Raw genomic sequence first — 26,711 nt, 5'->3', positions numbered from 1 at the left:
AGTTCGCATACCTGCCAACCGTCCAAACACCAGTTCGCATACCTGCCAACCGTCCAAACACCAGTTCGCATACCTGCAAACCGTCCAAACACCAGTTCGCATACCTGCCAACCGTCCGAACACCAGTTCGCATACCTGCCAACCATCCAAACACCAGTTCGCATACCTGCCAACTGTCCAGAGCATAGACAAGTCACCCAGTGGGTGAACACAATCCTAAACTTCACGGAGGAGGATCGAAGAACACTCTGAGGAAACTCAAGAGAAACACCCCAAGCACGCTTACGTACACCGGGGGCACACACTGTTCCGGTACCAGAACAGTACCCGCGGTACTAGGTAGCTTTATAGTGCAGCCAACAAAAGCATCCACGAAGCACTGATATGGAGCAGATGAAGTAAACTTGTGCACCACACACAGGTCCGAGACTTTTTCAAGACCATAGACAGAAGCCAGGTCCACCCTGAAGACGTCCAGAAGGGCCACCTCCATAACTGACCAATCTGCAGCATCTGAAAACTCCAGGCCCATGGAGTCGACATGCCGAATCGGCGTCACAGACAACGCCATACTGCCAGCAACCCACATGGCCAGCAGGCACACCACACACCACCAGTAGCGAACGACTCACACCAGGCGCTAGACGAAAACTGAGGAGCGCAGGCGCAGCGACTAAACCCCCCCCCCCCTCTCCCGGTGGGTAAGCAGCGAATCCAGCACGTTGAAGTAGACACCCTTCCCCCCTCCCATTCTCCCGCAGCTTACGAGAACACAGCATGAAGCTGGCTCACCCAATTACTGCAACTTAAATAATTTCCAACAGATCCAAGAACCCCAGCCTCTCCTATGCCTAACGATACACAATAATAAAGTGTACATTATCATAAAACAGTCTTTTGCCGTATGTTGAAATTACCAAATGCCGAACGTTGGACGAACATGGTTAAAAGATGATTTGTATGAATCATGTGAGTTTTTCATCCATAAACAGTAAGGGCGGTTACTTTTTTTAATGAACATTTGGCCAATGTTATGAATATGAGTTGTGGCCAGATCTTGTGTGTCGCAACAACAGAATACAGGAAATCACAATTTGTGTGATTATACTAATCATTTTCAGTATTGTAATTATTGCATTTTTTCAATGTATTTCTAATTGTATTTGACAATTATTAATGATGGGACATCTTGTCCCATCACCTGTGTCTTCTTCAGGCTGATTGTCAGGCTGAATGCGGAACAGGCTGCGGCAAAGCGGTTGAGTAGCTGCTGCAGGCCTTCTGCTGTGTGTGTGGTGATCGCTGCGTCGTCGGCGAAGAGGAACTCCCTGAGGATTCGCATCTGTACTTTTGTCTTTGCTCGGAGTCTGGATAGATTATAGAGCTTTCCCTCAGATCTTGTACGGAGATAGATGCCTTCTGTGGTTGTTCCAAAGGCATGCTTGACGAGGATCGTGAAGAAGATGCCGAACAGGGTTGGAGCAAGAACACACCCCTGTTTAACACCACTGTTAATGTTGAATGGTTCAGAAGTTGAGCCGTCGTACACGCCAGTCCCCTTCATGTCCTTGTGGAACGATTGTATCATGCTGAGTAGGGTGGGTGGACAGCCAATTTTGGCCAAGATCTTGAAGAGTCCGTCCCTACTCACGAGGTCGAAGGCCTTTGTAAGGTCAATGAAGGCAATGTACAAGGCTTTTCTCTGCTCCGTGCACTTTTCTTGAAGCTGTCTCAGGGAGAACACCATGTCAGTGGTCGACCTCTCTGCTCGGAAACCACACTGTGGCTCGGGGTACACATTTTCGGCAAGAATCTGAAGCCTGACCAAAACGACCCTAGCGAAGAGTTTGCCAACGACGCTGAGGAGGGATATGCCGCTATAGTTGTTTACATCGCTTCTGTCACCTTTATTTTTGCAGAGTGATGATGTTTTCATCTCTCATGTCTTGTGGCACCAAGCCCTCCCTCCAGCACTGGCATAAAAGTTCATGAAGCTCAGATTTAAGTGTTCCACGAGCGCACTTGAGAACTTCAGGCGGAATCCCGTCGTCTCATGGGGCCTTCCCTGAGGAAAGTGAATCCACAGCTTTCTCAACTTCTTCCACAGTTGGTTCAAGATCAAGTTCTTCCATGATGGGCAGGCATTCAATTACATCAAAAGCCTCTACGCTGACCAAGTTCTCTCTGGAGTAGAGTTCGGAGTAATGTTCCACCCAGCGATTCATCTGTTGATCACGGTCTTTAATGATCTCTCCAGTGGCTGACTTTAGAGGAGCCGTCCGGTTTTGTGTAGGGCCTGTTGCCTGTTTGATCCCTTCGTACATGCCAATTATGTTGCCGACAGTGGCCACAGTCTTGATGCTGGAACAGAGTCGAAGCCAGTAATCGTTAGCACAACGCCTCGCAGTTTGTTGAACTCTACTGCGGGCAGTACGGAAGACCTGTAGGTTCCTTGCTGAGGGCAGGTTCTTGTAGGATGAGAAAGCTCGTCTCTTTTCCTCTACAAGGGGTAACAGTTCCTCTGCACTGGCCTCGAACCAATCTGCTGACTTGTTCTGCCTCTTACCGAAGGTGGACATGGCAGTGTTGAAAATAGTGCCCTTGAGATGTAACCACCTCTCACTTGCACTATCGCAGGGTGGTACAGGAAGGGCATTTACCAGCGCCGCAGTGAATTCCTCCACCTTGTGAAGGTTACGGGTCTTGTTTACGTTAATGCATGGTCTTCCCTCCTTCTTTGCTCTGTGGATTTTCTGGGGCTGGAACTTTACTCTGCAAACGACGAGAGAGTGGTCGGTGTCGCAATCTGTACTCTGGAAGCTGTGGGTCAGTTTGACATTTCTCAGATTGTTACGCCCTGTAAGCACCAGGTCGAGTTGGTGCCAATGCTTAGACCTGGGATGTCTCCAGGAAACCTTATGCTGGGGCTTGGTGTCGAAGAAGGAATTGGTGATGCAGAGATCATGACGCCAGCAGAACTCCAGGAGGCGCTGCCCACTCTCATTCATCTTCCCAAATCCAAACTGGCCCAGGCAGGAAGGCCAAGACCTGTGATCAGAACAAACTCTTGCATTAAAATCTCCCAGGAGGAAGACTGGCTCATGTTGAAGTATGTCTCTGAGAGCTAGGCCGAGGTCATCATAGAACTTCTCCTTCGCTTCGGTAGAGAAGGTCAGTGTTGGTGCATAGGCATTGATGAGGCTGACCATTCCTACTGCTGTATGAAGCTGAAGCTTGATGATCCTTGCAGACCCCTCCATAGGCGGTACTATGGACCCTAACAACCTGTTCCTGATGGCAAAGCCAACGCCATGCTTCTTTACTTAACCTCTTCTGGTGGTTTGCCCTGCCAGAGGAAGGTTAAGTCCATCTCCTATATGCTGCCGGTAGCGATCAGATGTGTCTCCTGCAGGGCGACTATGTCCATCTGGAGCCTGCGCAGTTCATTGTTGATCACAGCTGTCTTGCGGGCATCGTTCACTTCCAGTAGATCTTCCGAGAGACCCGGTGTCATGGTCCTTACATTCCATGTGCCCAGTTTGAGAGCTGGGTGGCTCGGTGTTTGTTTTCTTTTGCCTAGTGCATGGGTTGACGATCCGCTTATTGGATTGTGGCCTAAGCCCCACGCACCCAGTGGAGCAGGCGGACCGTGGCGGGACAGCACCTTATTGGCTGGGGGCTGCCCAGCTTGAGGCGGGCGGTAGCTGTCCTATGAAATCGGATGATTTCTCCCACCGATGGAAGCAACCCCTGGCGCCTTACTCTACGCCAATTGAGTGGTAGGCTTATCACCGGTAACTGTCACTTCCTGTGTTGAGCCATCGCCAAGGCGATGCTGGAGTGTCCTCTCCAGGGCACAGGCCTGGGGAGTAATTATGGAGGACCAGCTGTTGCCCATGCAGCAGATCCACCCTCTCCACGCCACCGATGTGATCCAAGGGAAGGGCAGGCGCCGATACGCTTGGCACCAGTGTCGTCGCAGGAGTTGCCAGAATGTAGCTGTAAACAGCTGCAAACTGCCTTAGGGACTCCGACTCCGGATTTTTCCTCAGGGTTGACTCCCGAAGTCTTTCCCATGAGTGGGTTTAGCCACAAGACAGCAGAGGTTTGAATTCGGGGTTTTCCTTTCCCTAGATGAGCTGCCTTTCCAGGCTAACGAGTCACATCTGCCCGAAGCAACTGGTTTTAAGGCGCCAGGGGTTGCTTCCATCAGCACCCCACCACCAGATGCCCGGGTGCACCACACGGAAAACAGGTGTGAGGTTGTTCTGCATAGTAGACCCGCATGTTGAATTCGAAGAAGTTGACCTGGGATGGAATGGCATGCATCAGACACATGGCAAGCATGGCGTTTCCTTTCACCCGCCTTCGCCCCTTCTCCTGTTGGTAGAAGCAGTTCCGCCAGGCCTAGAGGCTAAGCCACACGCGCAGGCCAGGAGCTGGACTTGGTTGTCAGAGGCTATTTGAGACGCACGCCATCAGGGGCACTTTACAGGCTGTGGGATCTTATCTCTACAACCCTTCCCCCCCGGCTATAACAACCCTTGGAACCTCGAAACTCTAGAACTCCAAAAAGGTTCCAAACGTAATGTACAGTATACTGAGTAATGAAAACAAACTTATATATAGAAGCTAAACATACCAACATACTGTTGCCAAAATCTACAAAGCAAATTACCTATCAATATGTATAAAAGAATATGTCTGTCTGACCGAGAGTGGAGGACAGATGCTTGGGATCAGTCTCACCCAGCTTTGTAGTGTGAAGCAGTGTCACAAAAGTGACATAGAGGTGCCACAAACCAGGCGTGTACGGCCCCAGTGCCATGCATTAAGAAATATCGGGAATTTTATGAAGGATGTATTAAAATCGGGGGTGGTATTTTCCGTACAGTATTGGTTCTTACTCCCAGCATTTTCCCGTGCCGCATGTTATGGTTGAGTCGAAATTGATGATTGTGAAATTGATGATTGTACAATCAGTAATGTACTTTACAATACTGAGTGTCAGTATTACACTTCAGAGGGAGAGAGAGATCACAATACTGTCAGTATTACACTTCAGAGGGAGAGAGAGATCAAAATACTGAGTGTCAGTATTACAACAGAGAGAGAGAGAGAGAGAGAGAAAGAGAGAGACAGAGAGAGAGTGAGAGAGAGAGAGGGAGAGAGAGGGAGAGAGAGGGAGAGAGAGAGAGAGAGAGAGAGAGAGAGAGAGAGAGAGAGAGAGAGAGAGAGAGAGAGAGAGAGAGGGAGAGAGAGAGAGAGAGAGAGAGAGAGAGAGAGAGAGAGAGAGAGAGAGAGAGAGAGAGAGCAAGAGAGAGAGAGAGAGAGAGAGAGAGAGAGAGAGAGAGAGAGAGAGAGCAAGAGAGAGAGAGAGAGAGAGAGAGGGAGAGAGGGAAAGAGAGAAAAAGGGGGGAGAGAGATAGGAAGAGAGATAAAGGCAGACGACGAGACTAATGAGAGGGAAAGAAAGTTTGAAGGTATAGGACAGGAAGAGGAGAGTGGAACAGAGGTGAGAGGGACGGGAAACTGGGATAGAGGGGTGGAAGAAAAGAGAGAGTGTGGAAGGAGAGATGGAAGAGAGACTCGGGCAAAGCCGGTTACCCAATCCACTTAATGTATATATTCATTGCAAGGGAACTTACCCCTCTTACTACGACGCCAACCATGCCCGTCCAGGAGCCATCATCCTGCTTCACCCCCCACGTTCCGTCGGGAGAGTTCACATAGGTATATCTGTGGAGGGGGGAGGGAGAGAGAGAGACACACACACACACACACACACACACACACACACACACACACACACACACACACACACACACACACACACATACACACACACACACACACACAAACTTCCACAGAGATATTAGAAGGAACTTTTTTAGTGTCAGAGTGGTTGACAAATGGAATGCATTAGGAAGTGATGTGGTGGAGGCTGACTCCATACACAGTTTCAAGTGTAGATATGATAGAGCCCAATAGGCTCAGGAATCTGTACACCTGTTGATTGACGGTTGAGAGGCGGGACCAAAGAGCCAGAACTCAACCCCCGCAAACACAACTAGGTGAGTACAACTAGGTGAGTACACACTCATATGTTTTCGCTCTACACATCACACTCAATTTTAAACCTTGACAAAAATAGCCATCCTTGGTATTTTTATGATAATGTTTGAAGCATGAAGCAAGGGCTATGTATTTTTACACTATACAACACACACACACACACACACACACACACACACACACACACTCACACACACACACACACACACACACACACACACACACACACACACACACACACACACACACACACAAGGCCCTTGTATGGGTGAAGAACTACCTAACAGGAAGGAGCCAGAGGGTAATGGTAATGCTGTAAACAACCGATAGCTGGAAAGGCGGGATCCAAGAGTCAAGGATAAGGCAGGACAGAGAAGGCTGGGCAGACTGCATATTTCTTGACTGCAAAAAGGCCTTTGATACAGTACCGCACATGAGACTGCTATACAAACTTGAGAGGCAGGCAGGAGTAAACGGAAAGGCCCTAGTATGGGTGAAGAACTACCTAACAGGAAGGAGCCAGAGGGTAGTGGTAAGGGGCGAGAAGTCGGACTGGCGAACAGTAACAAGTGGAGTACCTCAAGGATCGGTGCTGGGACCAATCCTCTTTCTAATTTACGTAAATGATATGTTTACAGGAGTGGAATCATACATGTCGATGTTTGCGGATGACGCAAAATTAATGAGAAGAGTTGTGACAGACGAGGATTGTAGGATCCTCCAAGAGGACTTAAACAGGTTGCAGACATGGTCAGGGAAATGGCTACTGGAGTTTAACACTAGTAAATGTAAAGTTATTGAAATGGGATCAGGTGACAGGAGACCAAAGGGACAGTACACAATGAAGGGGAACAGCCTACCTGTAACGATTCGAGAAAGAGACCTGGGAGTGGATGTGACACCTAATCTAACTCCTGAGGCACATATAAATAGGATAACGACAGCAGCGTACTCTACACTGGCGAAAATTAGAACTTCATTCAGAAACCTAAATGAGGAGGCTTTTAGGGCGCTTTACACTGCCTACGTGAGACCCGTCTTAGAGTATGCCGCGCCATCATGGAGCCCCCACCTGAAGAAACACATAAAGAAACTGGAGAAGGTTCAGAGGTTTGCGACGAGGCTTGTCCCAGAGTTACGAGGGATGGGATAGGAAGAGCGTCTGAGGGAACTGAACCTTACGACACTAGAGAAAAAAAGGGAAAGAGGAGATATGATAGGAACATATAAAATACTCAGGGGAATTGACAAAGTGGAAATAGATGAAATGTTCACACGTCATAATAACAGAACGAGGGGACATAGGTGGAAACTGGAAACTCAGATGAGTCACAGAGATGTTAGGAAGTTTTCTTTTAGCGTGAGAGTAGTGGAAAAATGGAATGCACTTGGGGAACAGGTTGTGGAAGCAAATACTATTCATACTTTTAAAACTAGGTATGATAGGGAAATGGGACAGGAGTCATTGCTGTAAACAACCGATAGCTGGAAAGGCGGGATCCAAGAGTCAATGCTCGATCCTGCAAGCACAAATAGGTGAGTACAAATAGGTGAGTACACACACACACACACACACACACACACACACACACACACACACACACACACACATACACACACACACAGCGGTGATAGTGTGGATATGTGGAGAGGGAGAGGGAGGGAGGGAGGGGTGATAGTGTGGACATGTGGAGGGGAAGGGGGGGTGGGAGACACCCCTGGGGTCCTGGGGTCATAATACCCCTGACTCATGGAGAGCTTAACAATTGGAGGTGGCGACAAGAAACTTCTTAAGCCAGCATGTCAAGGAATCCACGAGAATGACAGGATACGATGAACCAGCGAGACTTGACCTAGTCTTCCCTCTGATCGACTCCGACATAAGGGAAATCAGGCAAATGTCCCTAACCTGAATACCATACAAGCTGATGGAGAAGATTGTGCGAAAAAAAGCTAGTGGAACATTTAGAGCGAAAGAACTTTGTAACACAGCATCAACATGGGTTCAGGGATGGCAACTCCTGCCTCACAGGATTAATTGAATTCTACGACCAGAGCTCAACCCCCGCAAGCACAACTAGATGAGTACAACTAGGTGGTGTACACACACACACACACACACACACACACACACACACACACACACACACACACGCACACACACACACACACACACACACACACACACACACACACACACACACACACACACACACACACACACCCTACCTGCCACCCCTCTCCCTACCTGCCACCACCCAACCCTCCCTCCCCCCCCCCGCCCCATTCTTACCCTGTCACCCCTTCCCCATTCCCATCATGTCCCTCCTCCCATCTTTCCTCCCCTGTCCCCTCTCCCCCTTCATCCCATACCCTCCCTATCCTTCCTCCCCACTCACCCTGTATCCTCCATGTCCCTCCTATCTCATTAACCCACACCCTACCTGTCCCCCCTTCCCAGAAACCCCCACCCCTCACCCCAAACTCCTCTGAGACCCTACAAACCACCTCACAGATCTTCTCACCCACGGAAAAGCTTCCCACACCAGCAGAATGCTCACCAAGAAAGGGACAAGAAAATGAACTGAAGAAAGTGAGCTTCAAGGCAATGTACACTAACATAGATGGGATTACAAATAAAACAAGTGAACTCGGAGAATGGGCACTAGAAGAAAACCCAGACATAATAGCACTCACAGAAACAAAGCTAACAAACACCATAACAAATACAGTGTTTCCACAGGGCTACTATGTAGTGAGGAAAGAAAGAGATGGGAGAGGAGGTGGTGTAGCTTTGCTACTAAGAGAAGGTTAGAGTTTCGAAGGGATGGTAATTCAGAACTGTGAAGGTTTCAGAGACTACATATCAGGCACCATAGCAACTGGAGGACAGAAAATTATAGTCGTAGTCATATATAACCCCCCACCGAATGACAGAAGACCCAGACAGGAATATGATAGAAACAACTTGGCCACCATCAATATAATAGAGAGAGCAGCTTCTGTGACTAGCAGGAACAGATCTAGGCTACTAATCATGGGAGATTTCAACCATGGAAAGATAGATTGGGGAAACAGAGACCCACATGGAGGCCCAGACACATGGAGAGCTAAGCTGCTGGATGTGGCAACAAGAAACTTTCTAAGTCAACACGTCAAGGGACCGACAAGAACGAGAGGAGGGGATGAACCAGCCTTGCTTGATCTGATATTTACCCTAAATGAGTCGGATATAGGGGAAGTTAAGTTGGAAGCCCCCTTGGGAATGAGTGATCATAGTGTATTGAGCTTTGAGTACCTGGTTGAGCTAGGATTTATCACCCCCAAAAAGAACTGGGAAGCAAAGGGCTGGCGTACTGAAAGGGAAACTATGAGGAGATGAATAAATTCCTATGGGATATACATTGGGGCACAGAACTTGGAACCAAGTCCGTACATGACATGATGGACTATGTCACCCAAAAATGTCAGGAGGCTGTAAGCAGGTTTGTCCCAGCCCAACAGGAAAAAAACAGAGAAGCAAAGGAAGAATCCGTGGTTTAATAGGGAATGTATGAAAGCAAAGGAGCTGAACAAAAGGGCATGGAGGAACTTCTGTAATAACAGAACACCAGAAAGTAGAGAGAGATACCAGAGAACCAGGAACGAGTATGTTAGTGTGAGAAGAGCAGCTGAGAAAGGGTATGAAAATGATATAGCTAATAAAGCCAAGATCGAACCAAAGCTACTACACAGTCACATCAGGAGGAAGACAACAGTGAAGGAACAGGTGATGAAACTTAGGGTGGGTGAGGACAGGTACACAGAGAATGACAAAGAGGTGTGTGAAGAACTCAACAAAAGGTTCCAGGAGGTCTTTACAACAGAACAGGGAGAAGTCACGGCGCTAGGAGAGGAGGCAGCAAACCAGGTGACCTTGGAAGAGTTCGAAATTACAAGAGATGAGGTCAAGAAGCACCTATTGGAGCTGGATGTGAGAAAAGCTGTTGGGCCGGATGGAATCTCACCATGGGTATTGAAAGAGTGTGCAGGGGCACTTTGCTTGCCACTCTCCATAGTGTATAGTAGGTCACTGGAAACGGGAGACCTACCAGAAATATGGAAGACTGCTAATGTAGTACCAATATTTAAAAAGTGTGACAGACAAGAGGCACTGAACTACATGCCAGTGTCCTTTACTTATATACCATGCAAGGTGATGGAGAAGATTGTGAGAAAAAAGCTAGTAACACATCTGGAGAGAAGAGACTTCGTGACAACCCATCAACATGGGTTCAGGGAGGGTAAATCTTGCCTTACAGGCTTGATAGAATTCTACGATCAGGTGACAAAGATTAAGCAAGAAAGAGAAGGATGGGCGGACTGCATTTTTTTGGACTGTCGGAAAGCCTTTGACACAGTACCCCGTAAAAGGTTGATGCATAAGCTGGAGAAACAGGCAGGAGTAACTGGTAGGGCGCTCCAGTGGATAAGGGAGTACCTAAGCAATAGGAAGCAGAGAGTTATAGTGAGAGGTGAGACCTCAAAATGGCGTGAAGTCACCAGTGGAGTCCCACAGTGCTCTGTGCTTGGACCTATCCTGTTTCTGATATACGTAAATGATCTCCCAGAGGGTATAGACTCAATCCTCTCAATGTTTGCTGACGACGCCAAAATTATGAGAAGGATTAAGACAGAGGAGGACAGCTTGAGTCTTCAAGAAGACCTGGACAAGCTGCAGGAATGGTCGAACAAATGGCTGTTAGAGTTTAACCCAAGCAAATTTAATGTAATGAAGATAAGGGTAGGAAGCAGGAGACCAGATACAAGGTATCACTTGGGAGATGAAATACTTCAAGAGTCAGAGAGAGAGAATGACCTGGGGGTTGATATCACGCCAGACGTGTCCCCTGAAGCTCATATCAAGAGGATAACATCAGCAGCATATGCCAGGTTGGCTAACATAAGAACGGCCTTTAGAAACTTGTGTAAGGAATCTTTCAGAACATTATATACCACATATGTCAGACTAATCCTGGCGTATGCGGCTCCAGCATGGAGTTCATATCTAGTCAAGCATAAGACTAAACTGGAAAAGGTTCAAAGGTTTGCCACCAGACTAGTACCCGAGCTGAGAGGTATGAGCTACGAGGAGAGACTACGGGAATTGAACCTCACTTCGTTGGAAGACAGAAGAGTTGGGGGGGACATGATCACCACATTCAAGATTCTCAAGGGAATCGACAGGGTTGATAAAGACAGGCTATTTAACACAAGGGGCATACGCACTAGGGGACACTGGTGGAAACTGAGTGCCCAAATGAGCCACAGAGATATTAGAAAGAACTTTTTTAGTGTCAGAGTGTTTGACAAATGGAATGCATTAGGAAGTAATGTGGTGGAGGCTGACTCCATACAGAGTTTCAAGTGTAGATATGATAGAGCCCAATAGGCTCAGGAACCTGTACACCTGTTGATTGACGGTTGAGAGGCGGGACCAAAGAGCTAAAACTCAACCCCCGCAAGCACAACTAGGTGAGTATACACACACACCTACGACCAGGTGACAAAGGTAAAGCAAGAAAGAGAACGCTGGGCGGACTGTATTTTCTTGGATTGTCAGAAAGTCTTTGACACAGTACCCTCATAAGAGGAGGGTGCTGTTCTCGGCCCTAATGACATGGGCTCCAGGCAAAGCAGACCTTATTCTAGCTACGATGTCTGGGTTGGAGGAGACTACTTCACACTTGGAAGGGTTCAGGAAGAGACCCAGGCTTACTTCCTGCTCCCTTATTTTCCTGATATTTTCCAAGAGGTGCCATCATCCAAAAATAAAAAAACCAGATGTTGAACTCGCTGGACAAGCTTTCGGTGATTTCTTTTAAGTCTAAGCCGAAAAAAAGGGGAGCAAGAGGATCACCTTGCCGAACACCTTCACATGATCAGATTTCGTATTCACGAAAGAGCAGTTTTGACTCACCATTGTAGCACGACAGTATGAACGGGTAGAGGGGCCGGAAATGGCGATGTACGGCACAAAGTACTGCCTCTCTTCTGACCATGTTGAAGGCATTCTTAAAGTCCAGTTTAAGCAGGGCCTTTTCATCAGAAATGTTGGTGATGTATGCTCGTGCTGCATGGGCAGCCGCTTCACAGCCTTGGGGGATTCCAAATCCTAGCTGGATTGGTTTCAGCAATTCAGCCGCTTGCTGGCTGACTATACCCTCGTAGCAACCTTGGCAATCAGGCGTCGGAGAGTGTTGCCAACAGCGATTGGCCTGATTCCTTCGTCCTTCTTTTTGAGAGCACAGAGGGAGGCACCAAAAAAGAGAGGCCTGATGACCTCAGGTATATCACCAGCCAGGCACATGTTGACGAACCTTGTGAGTTCCATAAGAAGATCTTGTGCAGCATCACCAACCGCAGGATTTAACATTTGCTTGATGTGTTGAGGTTTTAATCCTGTAAAGCCGCCTGCTGACCCAGATGGAAAAGAAAGAGCTGCTTTGTAGACCTCAGATTCACCAACGGTTAATGGGTCTGAAATGGTGTCGGCTGGTGGCGGAACGATGTTGTCGCCTTGAGGGGCTCTGGAAGGATGCTTGCTTTGCAGGGCCCGTGCTGTGGCAAGTGATTTCGATGCAGTGATGCACTCGCCCGAGGCCGCAGTGATGCACTCGCCCGAGGCCGCAGTGATGCACTCGCCCGAGGCGGCAGTGATGCACTCGCCCGAGGCCGCAGCGATGCACTCGCCCGAGGCGGCAGTGATGCACTCGCCCGAGGCGGCAGTGATGCACTCGCCCGAGGCCGCAGTGATGCACTCGCCCGAGGCCGCAGTGATGCACTCGCCCGAGGCCGCAGTGATGCACTCGCCCGAGGCCGCAGTGATGCACTCGCCCGAGGCCGCAGTGATGCACTCGCCCAAGGCCGCAGTGATGCACTCGCCCGAGGCCGCAGTGATGCACTCGCCCGAGGCCGCAGTGATGCACTCGCCCGAGGCCGCAGTGATGCACTCGCTCGAGGCCGCAGTGATGCACTCGCCCGAGGCCGCAGTGATGCACTCGCCCGAGGCCGCAGTGATGCACTCGCCCGAGGCGGCAGTGATGCACTCGCCCGAGGCCGCAGCGATGCACTCGCCCGAGGCGGCAGTGATGCACTCGCCCGAGGCCGCAGTGATGCACTCGCCCGAGGCCGCAGTGATGCACTCGCCCGAGGCCGCAGTGATGCACTCGCCCGAGGCCGCAGTGATGCACTCGCCCGAGGCCGCAGTGATGCACTCGCCCGAGGCCGCAGTGATGCACTCGCCCAAGGCCGCAGTGATGCACTCGCCCGAGGCCGCAGTGATGCACTCGCCCGAGGCCGCAGTGATGCACTCACCCGAGGCCGCAGTGATGCACTCGCTCGAGGCCGCAGTGATGCACTCGCCCGAGGCGGCAGTGATGCACTCGCTCGAGGCGGCAGTGATGCACTCGCCCGAGGCCGCAGTGATGCACTCGCCCGAGGCCGCAGTGATGCACTCGCTCGAGGCCGCAGTGATGCACTCGCCCGAGGCCGCAGTGATGCACTCGCCCGAGGCCGCAGTGATGCACTCGCCCGAGGCCACAGTGATGCACTCGCTCGAGGCCGCAGTGATGCTCTCGCCCGAGGCATCAGTGATGCACTCGCTCGAGGCGGCAGTGATGCACTCGCTCGAGGCCGCAGTGATACACTCGCCCGAGGCCGCAGTGATGCACTCGCTCGAGGCCACAATGATGCACTCGCCCGAGGAGGCAGTGATGCACTCGCTCGAGGCCGCAGTGATGCACTCGCCCGAGGCCGCAGTGATGCACTCGCTCGAGGCCGCAGTGATGCACTCGCCCGAGGCCGCAGTGAAGCACTCGCTCGAGGCCGCAGTGATGCACTCGCCCGAGGCGGCAGTGATGCACTCGCTCGAGGCCGCAGTGATGCACTCGCCGTACTTCTGCAAACGGCCCAGATGTTGATGGCTTGCTCCCAAAGGTCAAGGACACCTGTACCCCAGGTATATATATATATATATATATATATATATATATATATATATATATATATATATATATATATATATATATATTAGTATATTTTGGTAGCAGTCTTTCCTGTAGACATATATTATTAAATATGACCGAAAAAGTAAGATTAATAATTCTAACACGAATTTTCTCAATCTTTCGCTTCACTGTTGGAGGTAAATCAAAAATCACTTCTCCAAAATTCATTTTTATTTCTAGTCTGACGCGACACGGGCGCGTTTCGTAAAACTTATTACATTTTCAAAGACTTCACAAATACACAACTGATTAGAACGTATCTCTGATTTTATATCTACATTTGAGTGAGGTGGGAGGGGTGATGTGGCATTAACACAAGACAGAACAAGAGGGGATATTAATAGGGTATTAAAAGTATCAACACAAGACAGAACAGAAACAATGGGTATTGAATAGAAGTGTTTGTAGAAAGCCTATTGGTCCATATTTCTTGATGCTTCTATATTGGAGCGGAGTCTTGAGGTGGGTAGAATATAGTTGTGCAATAATTGGCTGTTGATTGCTGGTGTTGACTTCTTGATGTGTAGTGCCTCGCAAACGTCAAGCCGCCTGCTATCGCTGTATCTATCGATGATTTCTGTGTTGTTTACTAGGATTTCTCTGGCGATGGTTTGGTTATGGGAAGAGATTATATGTTCCTTAATGGAGCCCTGTTGCTTATGCATCGTTAAACGCCTAGAAAGAGATGTTGTTGTCTTGCCTATATACTGGGTTTTTTGGAGCTTACAGTCCCCAAGTGGGCATTTGAAGGCATAGACGACATTAGTCTCTTTTAAAGAGTTCTGTTTTGTGTCTGGAGAGTTTCTCATGAGTAGGCTGGCCGTTTTTCTGGTTTTATAGTAAATCGTCAGTTGTATCCTCTGATTTTTGTCTGTAGGGATAACGTTTCTATTAACAATATCTTTCAGGACCCTTTCCTCCGTTTTATGAGCTGTGGAAAAGAAGTTCCTGTAAAATAGTCTAATAGGGGGTATAGGTGTTGTGTTAGTTGTCTCTTCAGAGGTTGCATGGCTTTTCACTTTCCTTCTTATGATGTCTTCGATGAAACCATTGGAGAAGCCGTTATTGAAAGAATCGAGGCAACTACAGAAGCACCATACTGTCCCCCGAGCTTAAAGCGGCAGCTAAAAGCCTTCGTGAGAACAAGGAGATAGTTGTCAGGAGAGGTGACAAGTCGCCAATATATGTCATTCTTAAAAAAGACGAATATCTGGCGAAAATGAACATCATACTCTCTGACCAAACTAAGTTCCAAAGGGTAACGAAGGACACTACAGCCGAATTAAAAGCAAAGGTCAACAAACTGATCGAAACTGTGAACGCCAAGAAATCCGGACTCCACCTGCCAAAGATCATTGGGGAATATAAACCTGGATATGCGTATGGAAATGTCAAGACGCACAAGCCTGGAAACCCACTTCGGCCAATCATTAGCCAGATACCCACACCCACGTACAGACTGGCAAAGCGACTCAACGGCCTGCTGACTCCTTATGTTCCTTGCGCCTTCAGCCTGAAGTCTCCAAAGGAATTTGTGGACTTACTGCGGGGCACACGGGCCACAGGGATAAGAGCCTCGTTGGACGTAGAATCGCAGTTTACCAACGTACCTGTGGACGAGACAATCGGAATGATAGCCGACAGAGTGTATCGTGATCCAGCCTGTACTCCTCTTGACATGCCAGAAAGTATTCTGAGGAAACTACTCCAAGCTTGTACTAAAGAGGCACCCTTCTTGAGCCCGGATGGGCACATGTATAAGCAAGTAGATGGGGTCGCCATGGGTTCTCCCCTAGGTGTCCTGTTTGCAAACTTCTACATGGGTACCATCGAGCAAAAAGTCTTAGTCGACATGAACTTGAAACCGGCCATATACTGCAGGTATGTTGACGACATTTTTACACAGGTACCTGATGTCAGACATCTGCAGGAGCTGAAGGAGGCATTTGAGCAGAGTTCCGTGCTGCGTTTCACTTACGAGACGGAAAAGGATGGGAAGCTGCCTTTTCTAGATGTAACAGTCATGGAAAAGGGCGGAGGTTTCCACACTGCAGTCTACACTAAGGAAACAAACATAGGAATGTGCCTAAATGCCAACAGCGACTGCCCTGACAGGTACAAGAGGAGTGTTGTTAACGCATACGTCGACCGTGCTCTCAGCCACAGCTCAGAATGGAAGCAAGTCGACGAAGAACTCTGTAGGGTAAGGCAGGTCCTAGTCAATAACGGCTTCTCCAATGGTTTCATCGAAGACATCATAAGAAGGAAAGTGAAAAGCCATGCAACCTCTGAAGAGACAACTAACACAACACCTATACCCCCTATTAGACTATTTTACAGGAACTTCTTTTCCACAGCTCATAAAACGGAGGAAAGGGTCCTGAAAGATATTGTTAATAGAAACGTTATCCCTACAGACAAAAATCAGAGGATACAACTGACGATTTACTATAAAACCAGAAAAACGGCCAGCCTACTCATGAGAAACTCTCCAGACACAAAACAGAACTCTTTAAAAGAGACTAATGTCGTCTATGCCTTCAAATGCCCACTTGGGGACTGTAAGCTCCAAAAAACCCAGTATATAGGCAAGACAACAACATCTCTTTCTAGGCGTTTAACGATGCATAAGCAACAGGGCTCCATTAAGGAACATATAATCTCTTCCCATAACCAAACCATCGCCAGAGAAATCCTAGTAAACAACACAGAAATCATCGATAGATACAGCGATAGCAGGCGGCTTGACGTTTGCGAGGCACTACACATCAAGAAGTCAACACCAGCAATCAACAGCCAATTATTGCACAACTATATTCTACCCACCTCAAGACTCCGCTCCAATATAGAAGCATCAAGAAATATGGACCAATAGGCTTTCTACAAACACTTCTATTCAATACCCATTGTTTCTGTTCTGTCTTGTGTTGATACTTTTAATACCCTATTAATATCCCCTCTTGTTCTGTCTTGTGTTAATGCCACATCACCCCTCCCACCTCACTCAAATGTAGATATAAAATCAGAGATACGTTCTAATCAGTTGTGTATTTGTGAAGTCTTTGAAAATGTAATAAGTTTTACGAAACGCGCCCATGTCGCGTCAGACTAGAAATAAAAATGAATTTTGGAGAAGTGATTTTTGATTTACCTCCAACAGTGAAGCGTAATGTACGAAAGATTGAGAAAATTCGTGTTAGAATTATTAATCTTACTTTTTTGGTCATATTTAATAATATATATATATATATATATATATATATATATATATATATATATATATATATATATATATATATATATATATATATATATATATAGATATATATATATGTCGTACCTAGTAGCCAGAACGCACTTCTCGGCCTACTATTTGTTATAGACTGTGGGTTGGTTGGTGTTGTCGTCGTCGATCCTTCTCTATGGACAACCCGACCCACAACTCGGCAGAGTGCTTATACTAGGAGATCACCCTTGGCGCTTCTGGCTCTTGGAGAGGGGCTCAACGTCACACGTTTAGGGGATGCGGCTCCAACACTTAGCCTCGTTGTCACGTGCACACACCCACTCGAGCCGCTGTGACTCCCCACTCTCTCCTTATGAGATATGATCTCCTCAATCCCCTAGGACTTACTAGTATTACCTCTTACCCTGTCCAGAGCAGTGGTTCTTGGTTCTTCCTCTCTCTCTCTCCTTCTTTACTACCTCCTGGGAAGCCTCACTAGGACAAGGGCAAACACCAGCAAATTGTGACACATTTACTGGACAAAGCACATACACGATACATACACACATATAATAATAATGAATCCTATACTCTATAATATCACAATCAGGTTGCACTCCAATACCATCAGAACTCTATTATCAGCTTATCAGGTGGTATCCTATCTCCTGGTTCACCACCTGATACTATTAACCTCCTCAAGTTGGTCAAGCCTACACACTGTTGCACCATCAGCAAGATAACATATATATATATAGAAAACCAGCATTTGAATGCAATAACATATACCAGTATAAATGTTCATTGATACTTCAATATAAAAACTCCTTGACATAAGAATGCCAACAGTCACTCCTCTCACTGCGTCTTGCACGCTACTGACAACCAAACACTATCAACTCCCTATAAGTAATCCACCAGAACTTCCCCTTCCACCTCTGGAAGTTCACAACCCTAATATCCTTAGGTTCTTCCGGGCTTCACTACCAGGATCCTCTGCAGCTCCTCCAGGCTGCTATCATGAAGTTTCCTTGTGCAACTACGGTGCTTCACCCTTCTGTTAGGTTCTTCCACAGCTCTCTTGGCTGCTACACCACCTCTACAGAAGCACGTGACACCCCTCTTCACTGCTGCTTCTCCTCACAGCTCGAGGTCCTCTGCTCCACTACCTTGGAGTCTCATCAGCTACATCATCTGCTGGCTTCGAAGTTCTCAGCAACTTCTTCCCCAAAGACAAACCTGCAACCCATCGACGTTCCAATAAAATGTTCCCCTTTAACACATAAACAAAAATAACCACACAATATGCTTGCCTCAAACCTCTATCTGTTCTCTACATACAGTGAGAGTGGACTCCCCCGTTTTGGGCGGGTCCATACTCCACCTCGCCTGGCGGCGGACCTCACTCACTGGGAGGGTCTTCCTCCGTCAAGAGCCAGGCTCCCTCAGTCTTCCGCCAGCGCTCAGAGGGGGCGGACGTCGCTCCGTGTTCCTCCCTCTCCACTCTCTTATTTCAGGCCTTCTGCCTTATTAAAACATGTCTAACTTATAAATAAACATTGCTACTGTCGCTGGGCACACGACCAAACTACAAGCGATCACTATGAACTGGCGTATATCGTGCTTACCACAGATTAACTGATCGAGGGCGCTTTTCCTCTGACGGCGTCTGGTCAGGGCGCTCCACACAGCCCACAATAATGCTTCTGGGCGATTTAATATCTGCTCGTCGACCAGGACTTGAGACCACAACGTTCCCAGCTCGATTCCACAGCTGGTGCGTCCGCACACTTCTCTTCTCTTCGAGATATATCACTAGGGGTTCCCTTCTGGCGGGAGCTCAAATGGAGCGCGGCTTCCCCCTGCGATGTCTGGCACTCAAGTGAGGTCAAGGTCCTCCGGAAGCGAGCCTCACGCCTCCAGCAAAGTGTCCACATCTCCTAGCCAGTCATTTATCTATTTCCTTACTTACTGCCCATAATCTTAAATTGTTTTACATATCCAACCAGCCATTTTTCATATGGGTTATCACCTCAATATTTGCTAGACCTTCTAATCAGGTCAGGCTTGACGAATAACTCTCAAGGAGGGAGACTCGTTTCTCCTGTAGGCTGAGATCATAACACTCCCCTCCCCTTATTTTTGAGAGTTATTCCAGTGGCAAAGCTCGGGATAATACATCCGCCACCACACTGTCTCGTTCTTCACCCGATATACTCTCTTAGGAGTCTACAATTAGTTCGTTGCTCCTTGCAACATCCGGCTCACAACTCTCCAGAAACATGGTCTTCTCACAAACGATTTGACTTCTCTGGCACCTCTTGGCTAGGCTGTCCTCCTTGGACGCCTGCAATCCATTGGCCCACTCTACTTATTGTCTCCACCCTCCGTTTCCTCGTCTTCTTCTCTTCACATCCAGAGTCAGACATCTACTGTCTGTACCTCCTCTGTCGTCTTCATACTTCCATCTACTGCCATTATACTTCCGCCTCCTGTCATCATACTTCACTCCCTCGTCTTCACCAACTATCCTCCCTTTCGTCTCCCCATTTGTCCAAGACATCGTCTTGTTTGACCTCCATCGAGTCCTCGGCTTTCTTCTATTCCTCCATGCTTGCATCATCATCCTCTTCCCACACTTCTCACCTCTATGCAACTCCATTTCTTCTCCTTCAACTCTTCTTCGTTCCCTAAAAGTTTCTTCGAGCGCTGTACTACATCCAACAGCACTCGACCGTACATATCGCTTTACCTCTCCTAGAGTGCTCGTAGGCATCTCTCCACACATACTGTCTCTTCTCCTTTCATTTTCCCGGCTATTACTCTTCTTCACTATCTCTCCTCTACGTTTTCTGTGAAACATGTCAACTCTTGACATCTCAAACAACTTAACTCCACTATCCATATGCCTCTGTGCTCGTGGACAATTTGATGCTCTACTCTCGTCCTCAGTCTGTCCACATCTTTCCTCATTCCTACTCAGCACAGTTGCATTCACCTTCCGACTCTTAATTTCAGCAGTCTGGGCTCTACTCAGGTCCGCTCTCTTCACATGATTCTTCTTCGGCTGGGCCATCTTCACTTTTGACCTCACCGAGACTTCATTTTTCTGGGCTGGACCTTCGTCAAACAGCCATGCTATATCTACATCGATATCTTCCACTGGTTGAATCGACACTGTATCATCTTCTCCAGTGTCTTCCTTGTCGGCCACCTCTGCCTTCCTCACTACCGAGACAGGGTTTTCAATGGCTTGGCGGTCTCCTGACTCATCTCCTCGGATGTCAGTCAGGTTCACACTCTCAGGTGTCCCACCCGTGCCATGGCCTTCTGGGCACTCCTCTGGCACAGTCTCCGCTATGACTCTTGGCAACACCTTTGTCCCGCACAAGTCATTCCCCAGGATCACTTGGACTCCTGGAACAGGTATGTCGGGGCATACTCCCAACATCACCTCTGCCGACACATATTCCGACCTTAGCTGGACAGTACAAATGGGCATGTCACTCTCCGACAATAACCCATATACTTTCATCTTCCCACTGCCAGCTAACCGTCGACCATTCCCAATCAGGCTTCTCGCAATCAAGCTCTGATTAGCTCCGGTATCCCTTAAAATACCAACTTCTACCTCAGGTTGGCCTCCTACACTGATCCAACCTTTGCTCATGAACGGCCTATACCTCTCGTTCACTAAGTTCGCTCTCTGTGGTTTGTCTTGGAACCCATTAGTATATTTACCTCGGGGGTCACACACGGCCAGGGTCACAACTCTCTTGCCCTGCCGACAATCTCGCATCACGTGACCCAATCCGTTACATTGGTAACATCTCATCTGTGAAAAATCTCTTCTATATGTACCAGAGTAGCTCTGACTCTGCCCACTCGTATTGGACTTCCTCGGGCCAGACGTACTACTCGCACTCTGTGGAGCTTTACTGGACCCTTGATTTCCTGGATAACGATCAGTTTCTCGTTTAGCTCCTCCATCCTCACTTTCAGATGAAGTGCGCGACCTACTCTTCTGAGCTTTAGGGTACTTACTTTTATCTACCCATTTATCAAAATTTTTCTCACCCCAGACTCTTCTGGGTCTCTCATAATTTCTTCCTCCCCAGACTCCATTGGGTCTGCCATTGCTGCGTCTCGCCTCGCTTCTTACTCTGTTCTCCCTTAAGCTCTTGTATGCTTCAGTAATCATATCTGCCCTATCTGCGGCATCTTTCACCTCCTTTATCCCTGCTTCTTGGATCTTGAACTTTGTTTCGGGATGCATCATCTCCAAGAACTTCTCCATGACCATCAGTTGCTTCAGGTCAGCATAAGATCCAACTCCAGCAGCCTCAATCCACTTCTGGAATCGTCTTTCCAGATCTCTTGCTGTCTCAGCAAACGTACACGCTCCAACTTTCACCATCTCTCTGAAGCGCTTCCTATAAGCTTCTGAGGTTAACTGAAACGAGCGCAATATGCTGCTCTTTACTGTGGCGTAATCCTGGCACTCTTCCAGTGACAATTGGGTGTATGCCTCCCTGGCTGCACCGGTCAATCTTAACTGGACCAGCTGGGCCCATTCCTCCTGTGGCCACTCCTTGATACTGGCTACTTTCTCAAAATGCTCGAAGAAGCTCTCTGCCTCTTCGGGCACAAACAAGGGAATGTCCTTCTCCCTAACCCTAACATCTGGTGGGTGTGATACCTGGGTGGTGCTCTCTGGCAACCCATGTTCAATCCTCTGCTCAGCCAAGGTTCTATTCGCTTCTATCTGCATTTGTTTTGTTCTCTCTTTTTCTTTTTCGACCTGGGCTTTTTCTTTTTCGACCTCTAGTCTTGCTTTCTCTTTTTCTTTCTCCTGTTCCAACTCCAGTTCTCTTACTCTGGTTTTCTCTTTTTCTACTTCCAGTCTGGTTTTCTCTTTTTCTACTTCCAGCCTGGTTTTTTCTTTTTCTACTTCCAGCCTGGTTTTTTCTTTTTCCTTCTCTGCTTCATTTTTCATCTGGAGTTCTAACTTCATCTTTTCCAGCTGGAACTGTCTCTCCTCACGCTGTTGTTGGATCTGGAGCTCTAACTGGAATCTCTCCAAGCTCCTATTTCGGCTACTCCTACTACTGCGGCTACTCTTGCTGCTCCTACTCGATCCCTGGGATCTCACTTCATCCTGCCCATCATCCTCCTTTCCACTTTCAGCTCCTTTTTGGGCTCCTTGCTCTGCCGCTTCATTTTTGGCTCTTAACTGCCTCAGGATCTCATCCTTCATCCCAGCTACTTTAGATGCTTTCAACCTGATGCCACATTTTTCTGCTATTTGTTTCAATTGATCCCTCGTGCAACCTTCCAAGTCCTCAGGCTTGCCTGACTCCACAAATGCTTGCACCTTATCCATCTTTGTCCTGTGAGTCTTCCCAAGAGAGAGAGTATACACCTGCGGTCACACAGTTTATCTCAGCAGGGGTGTACAAATCCACTCTTGGACAGGGTGTGGGTGTGTCAGTTCACTCTCCCGGACGGGCCCCCAATTTATTATAGACTGTGGGTTGGTTGGTGTTGTCGTCGTCGATCCTTCTCTATGGACAACCCGACCCACAACTCGGCAGAGTGCTTATACTAGGAGATCACCCTTGGCGCTTCTGGCTCTTGGAGAGGGGCTCAACGTCACACGTTTAGGGGATGCGGCTCCAACACTTAGCCTCGTTGTCACGTGCACACACCCACTCGAGCCGCTGTGACTCCCCACTCTCTCCTTATGAGATATGATCTCCTCAATCCCCTAGGACTTACTAGTATTACCTCTTACCCTGTCCAGAGCAGTGGTTCTTGGTTCTTCCTCTCTCTCTCTCCTTCTTTACTACCTCCTGGGAAGCCTCACTAGGACAAGGGCAAACACCAGCAAATTGTGACACATTTACTGGACAAAGCACATACACGATACATACACACATATAATAATAATGAATCCTATACTCTATAATATCACAATCAGGTTGCACTCCAATACCATCAGAACTCTATTATCAGCTTATCAGGTGGTATCCTATCTCCTGGTTCACCACCTGATACTATTAACCTCCTCAAGTTGGTCAAGCCTACACACTGTTGCACCATCAGCAAGATAACATATATATATAGAAAACCAGCATTTGAATGCAATAACATATACCAGTATAAATGTTCATTGATACTTCAATATAAAAACTCCTTGACATAAGAATGCCAACAGTCACTCCTCTCACTGCGTCTTGCACGCTACTGACAACCAAACACTATCAACTCCCTATAAGTAATCCACCAGAACTTCCCCTTCCACCTCTGGAAGTTCACAACCCTAATATCCTTAGGTTCTTCCGGGCTTCACTACCAGGATCCTCTGCAGCTCCTCCAGGCTGCTATCATGAAGTTTCCTTGTGCAACTACGGTGCTTCACCCTTCTGTTAGGTTCTTCCACAGCTCTCTTGGCTGCTACACCACCTCTACAGAAGCACGTGACACCCCTCTTCACTGCTGCTTCTCCTCACAGCTCGAGGTCCTCTGCTCCACTACCTTGGAGTCTCATCAGCTACATCATCTGCTGGCTTCGAAGTTCTCAGCAACTTCTTCCCCAAAGACAAACCTGCAACCCATCGACGTTCCAATAAAATGTTCCCCTTTAACACATAAACAAAAATAACCACACAATATGCTTGCCTCAAACCTCTATCTGTTCTCTACATACAGTGAGAGTGGACTCCCCCGTTTTGGGCGGGTCCATACTCCACCTCGCCTGGCGGCGGACCTCACTCACTGGGAGGGTCTTCCTCCGTCAAGAGCCAGGCTCCCTCAGTCTTCCGCCAGCGCTCAGAGGGGGCGGACGTCGCTCCGTGTTCCTCCCTCTCCACTCTCTTATTTCAGGCCTTCTGCCTTATTAAAACATGTCTAACTTATAAATAAACATTGCTACTGTCGCTGGGCACACGACCAAACTACAAGCGATCACTATGAACTGGCGTATATCGTGCTTACCACAGATTAACTGATCGAGGGCGCTTTTCCTCTGACGGCGTCTGGTCAGGGCGCTCCACACAGCCCACAATAATGCTTCTGGGCGATTTAATATCTGCTCGTCGACCAGGACTTGAGACCACAACGTTCCCAGCTCGATTCCACAGCTGGTGCGTCCGCACACTTCTCTTCTCTTCGAGATATATCACTAGGGGTTCCCTTCTGGCGGGAGCTCAAATGGAGCGCGGCTTCCCCCTGCGATGTCTGGCACTCAAGTGAGGTCAAGGTCCTCCGGAAGCGAGCCTCACGCCTCCAGCAAAGTGTCCACATCTCCTAGCCAGTCATTTATCTATTTCCTTACTTACTGCCCATAATCTTAAATTGTTTTACATATCCAACCAGCCATTTTTCATATGGGTTATCACCTCAATATTTGCTAGACCTTCTAATCAGGTCAGGCTTGACGAATAACTCTCAAGGAGGGAGACTCGTTTCTCCTGTAGGCTGAGATCATAACATATGCAAGGTCCGATTTGCCTAATAAGCCAAGTTTTCATGAATTAATGTTTTTTTCGACTACCTAACCTACCTAACCTAACCTAACCTAACTTTTTCGGCTACCTAACCAAACCTAACCTATAAAGGTTAGGTTAGGTAGCCGAAAAAGTTTGGTTAGGTTAAGTAGGGTTGGTTAGGTTCGGTCATATATCTACGTTAATTTTAACTCCAATAAAAAATAATTGACCTCATACATAAAGAAATGGGCAGCTTTATCATTTCATAAGAAAAAATATTAGAGAAAATATATTAATTCTGGAAAATTTGGCTCATTAGGCAAATCGGGCCTTGCATAGTAGGCTGAGAAGTGCGTTCTGGCTACTAGGTACGACATATATATATATATATATATATATATATATATATATATATATATATATATATATATATATATATATATATATATATATATATATATATAATAATAATAATAATATAGAGGTTTGATAGCACTCCTATTGGTATCCTGGTACCCCCTGGAAAATATTAGAAAAATTTTAGGGCATTGATCATATTTATATCCAAGTCTTATTCAGAATTGCATTTATGTGTGAAATAGGATTTTCTAATTCACATGTAAGTGGGTAAGCAAATGATGTTCTGCCTGATATCCACATAATTGCACCAGTAGATTGCATCTTCTTAAGTGCCTCCCTTGATTTTCCCTGTAGCTAAGGAGATCCTAGATGCAAAAATTACTAACCTTAGAAGAATTAATAAAAGAATTAACAAAATATATGCTCATGATGCTTTATAGCTCCTAACATGATGAATATCTCTATCAAAGGTACCTTTGTGTCTGAGGTGTTCTCCATCCTAAAATTGAACAAAATGAAGTGAATATGGTACCCCTTATGATGTTTATCGTAGTAAAAGTCTTCGACTTTTCTCTTGTTCACTCAGTGGTAACAAGCTACTCTTCCCATCAGAGTCGGTGTCCTTGGTGTTCGCACAGCCTTTGAGATTGCTTGGCCAGCCATCCTTTTATCCTTTTCTGCATTAAATGATCTTGTAAAACAAATCTATTCAGAACATTGTCGATTCGACAGTGATCACGATCACGCCTTCAGTGACAGTCTGATCAAAGGAATGCTCCTGCAGGCCCAGCCCCCGGAGCAGACCTAACAAAAGCATAAACTGAGTCCAACTGACACATTCCAATGTTGGAATGACTCGTCTGGAATTCAAATATTCCATGCAGGAATATTAGAATTAGGAGGTAGCTTGCCTTAGACCCGTTTGTATTGCATATCCAAGTTTTTTTTTTAATTAGTATCTATATCTACAACAGGGATTTCTCTAGACCCATATAACGTCTATATTTCGGTGACCCTTTCCCCTTGGTGCTACAATTCACACTGACAATTGTATTTGCAACATGGTTAGCATGGTCTACAATGCAGTGGTTCTAAGAGTTGTAATGAAAAGCACAATGAAATTAATAATATAATTACGAAGAACCTTGCCACATTCTAGTGCCCAGCAGAGAGAGAACCTTGATTTCTTCAGGCCCAAATACCGATAGTCCCGCGTTTCGTCCAGATGATATCTTGATATAACCCAAGGAAGAATGAGACAGTTGGTGTGGAACAAGATACCCTGGCTGACACCTATATCTCATTCAGTGTTGGGGGAACATGTGGTGTAGCTAACCATAGAGAAGCAGTAAAATCAAACAAGTACAGGGAAGTGGAACATACGTAGACATTTATTACCATAGCATCTGAGTCCCTTGGGTCCATAGGGCAAGTGCTGTGAGCTTTCTCAGAGAATTAGGTTCTGAACTCATTGACACTACCAAGGACCCAAGAGCTGCCAGTTTCCTACTT

At 47.3% G+C, this 26,711-nt stretch overlaps 1 protein-coding gene across 1 annotated transcript; it reads right to left on the bottom strand.

Annotated features, from left to right (window-relative positions):
• Positions 1-845: 845 nt before the first annotated feature.
• LOC123771520 (fap1 adhesin-like) lies at positions 846-25,627 on the bottom strand. The gene is made up of 3 exons (XM_069313777.1): positions 25,586-25,627; positions 12,476-14,014; positions 846-851 (listed from the first exon to the last, which is right to left on the bottom strand). The coding sequence occupies exons 1-3, from the start codon at positions 25,625-25,627 to the stop codon at positions 846-848; spliced, it is 1,587 nt and encodes a 528-aa protein (XP_069169878.1).
• Positions 25,628-26,711: the final 1,084 nt, after the last annotated feature.

This window comes from Procambarus clarkii, chromosome 76 (assembly GCF_040958095.1).
Source record: "Procambarus clarkii isolate CNS0578487 chromosome 76, FALCON_Pclarkii_2.0, whole genome shotgun sequence".
Taxonomy (NCBI): Eukaryota; Metazoa; Arthropoda; class Malacostraca; order Decapoda; family Cambaridae; genus Procambarus; species Procambarus clarkii.
The sequence above is the reverse complement of the archived record's forward strand: the minus strand, read 5'-3'. Positions and strand labels throughout refer to the sequence as shown.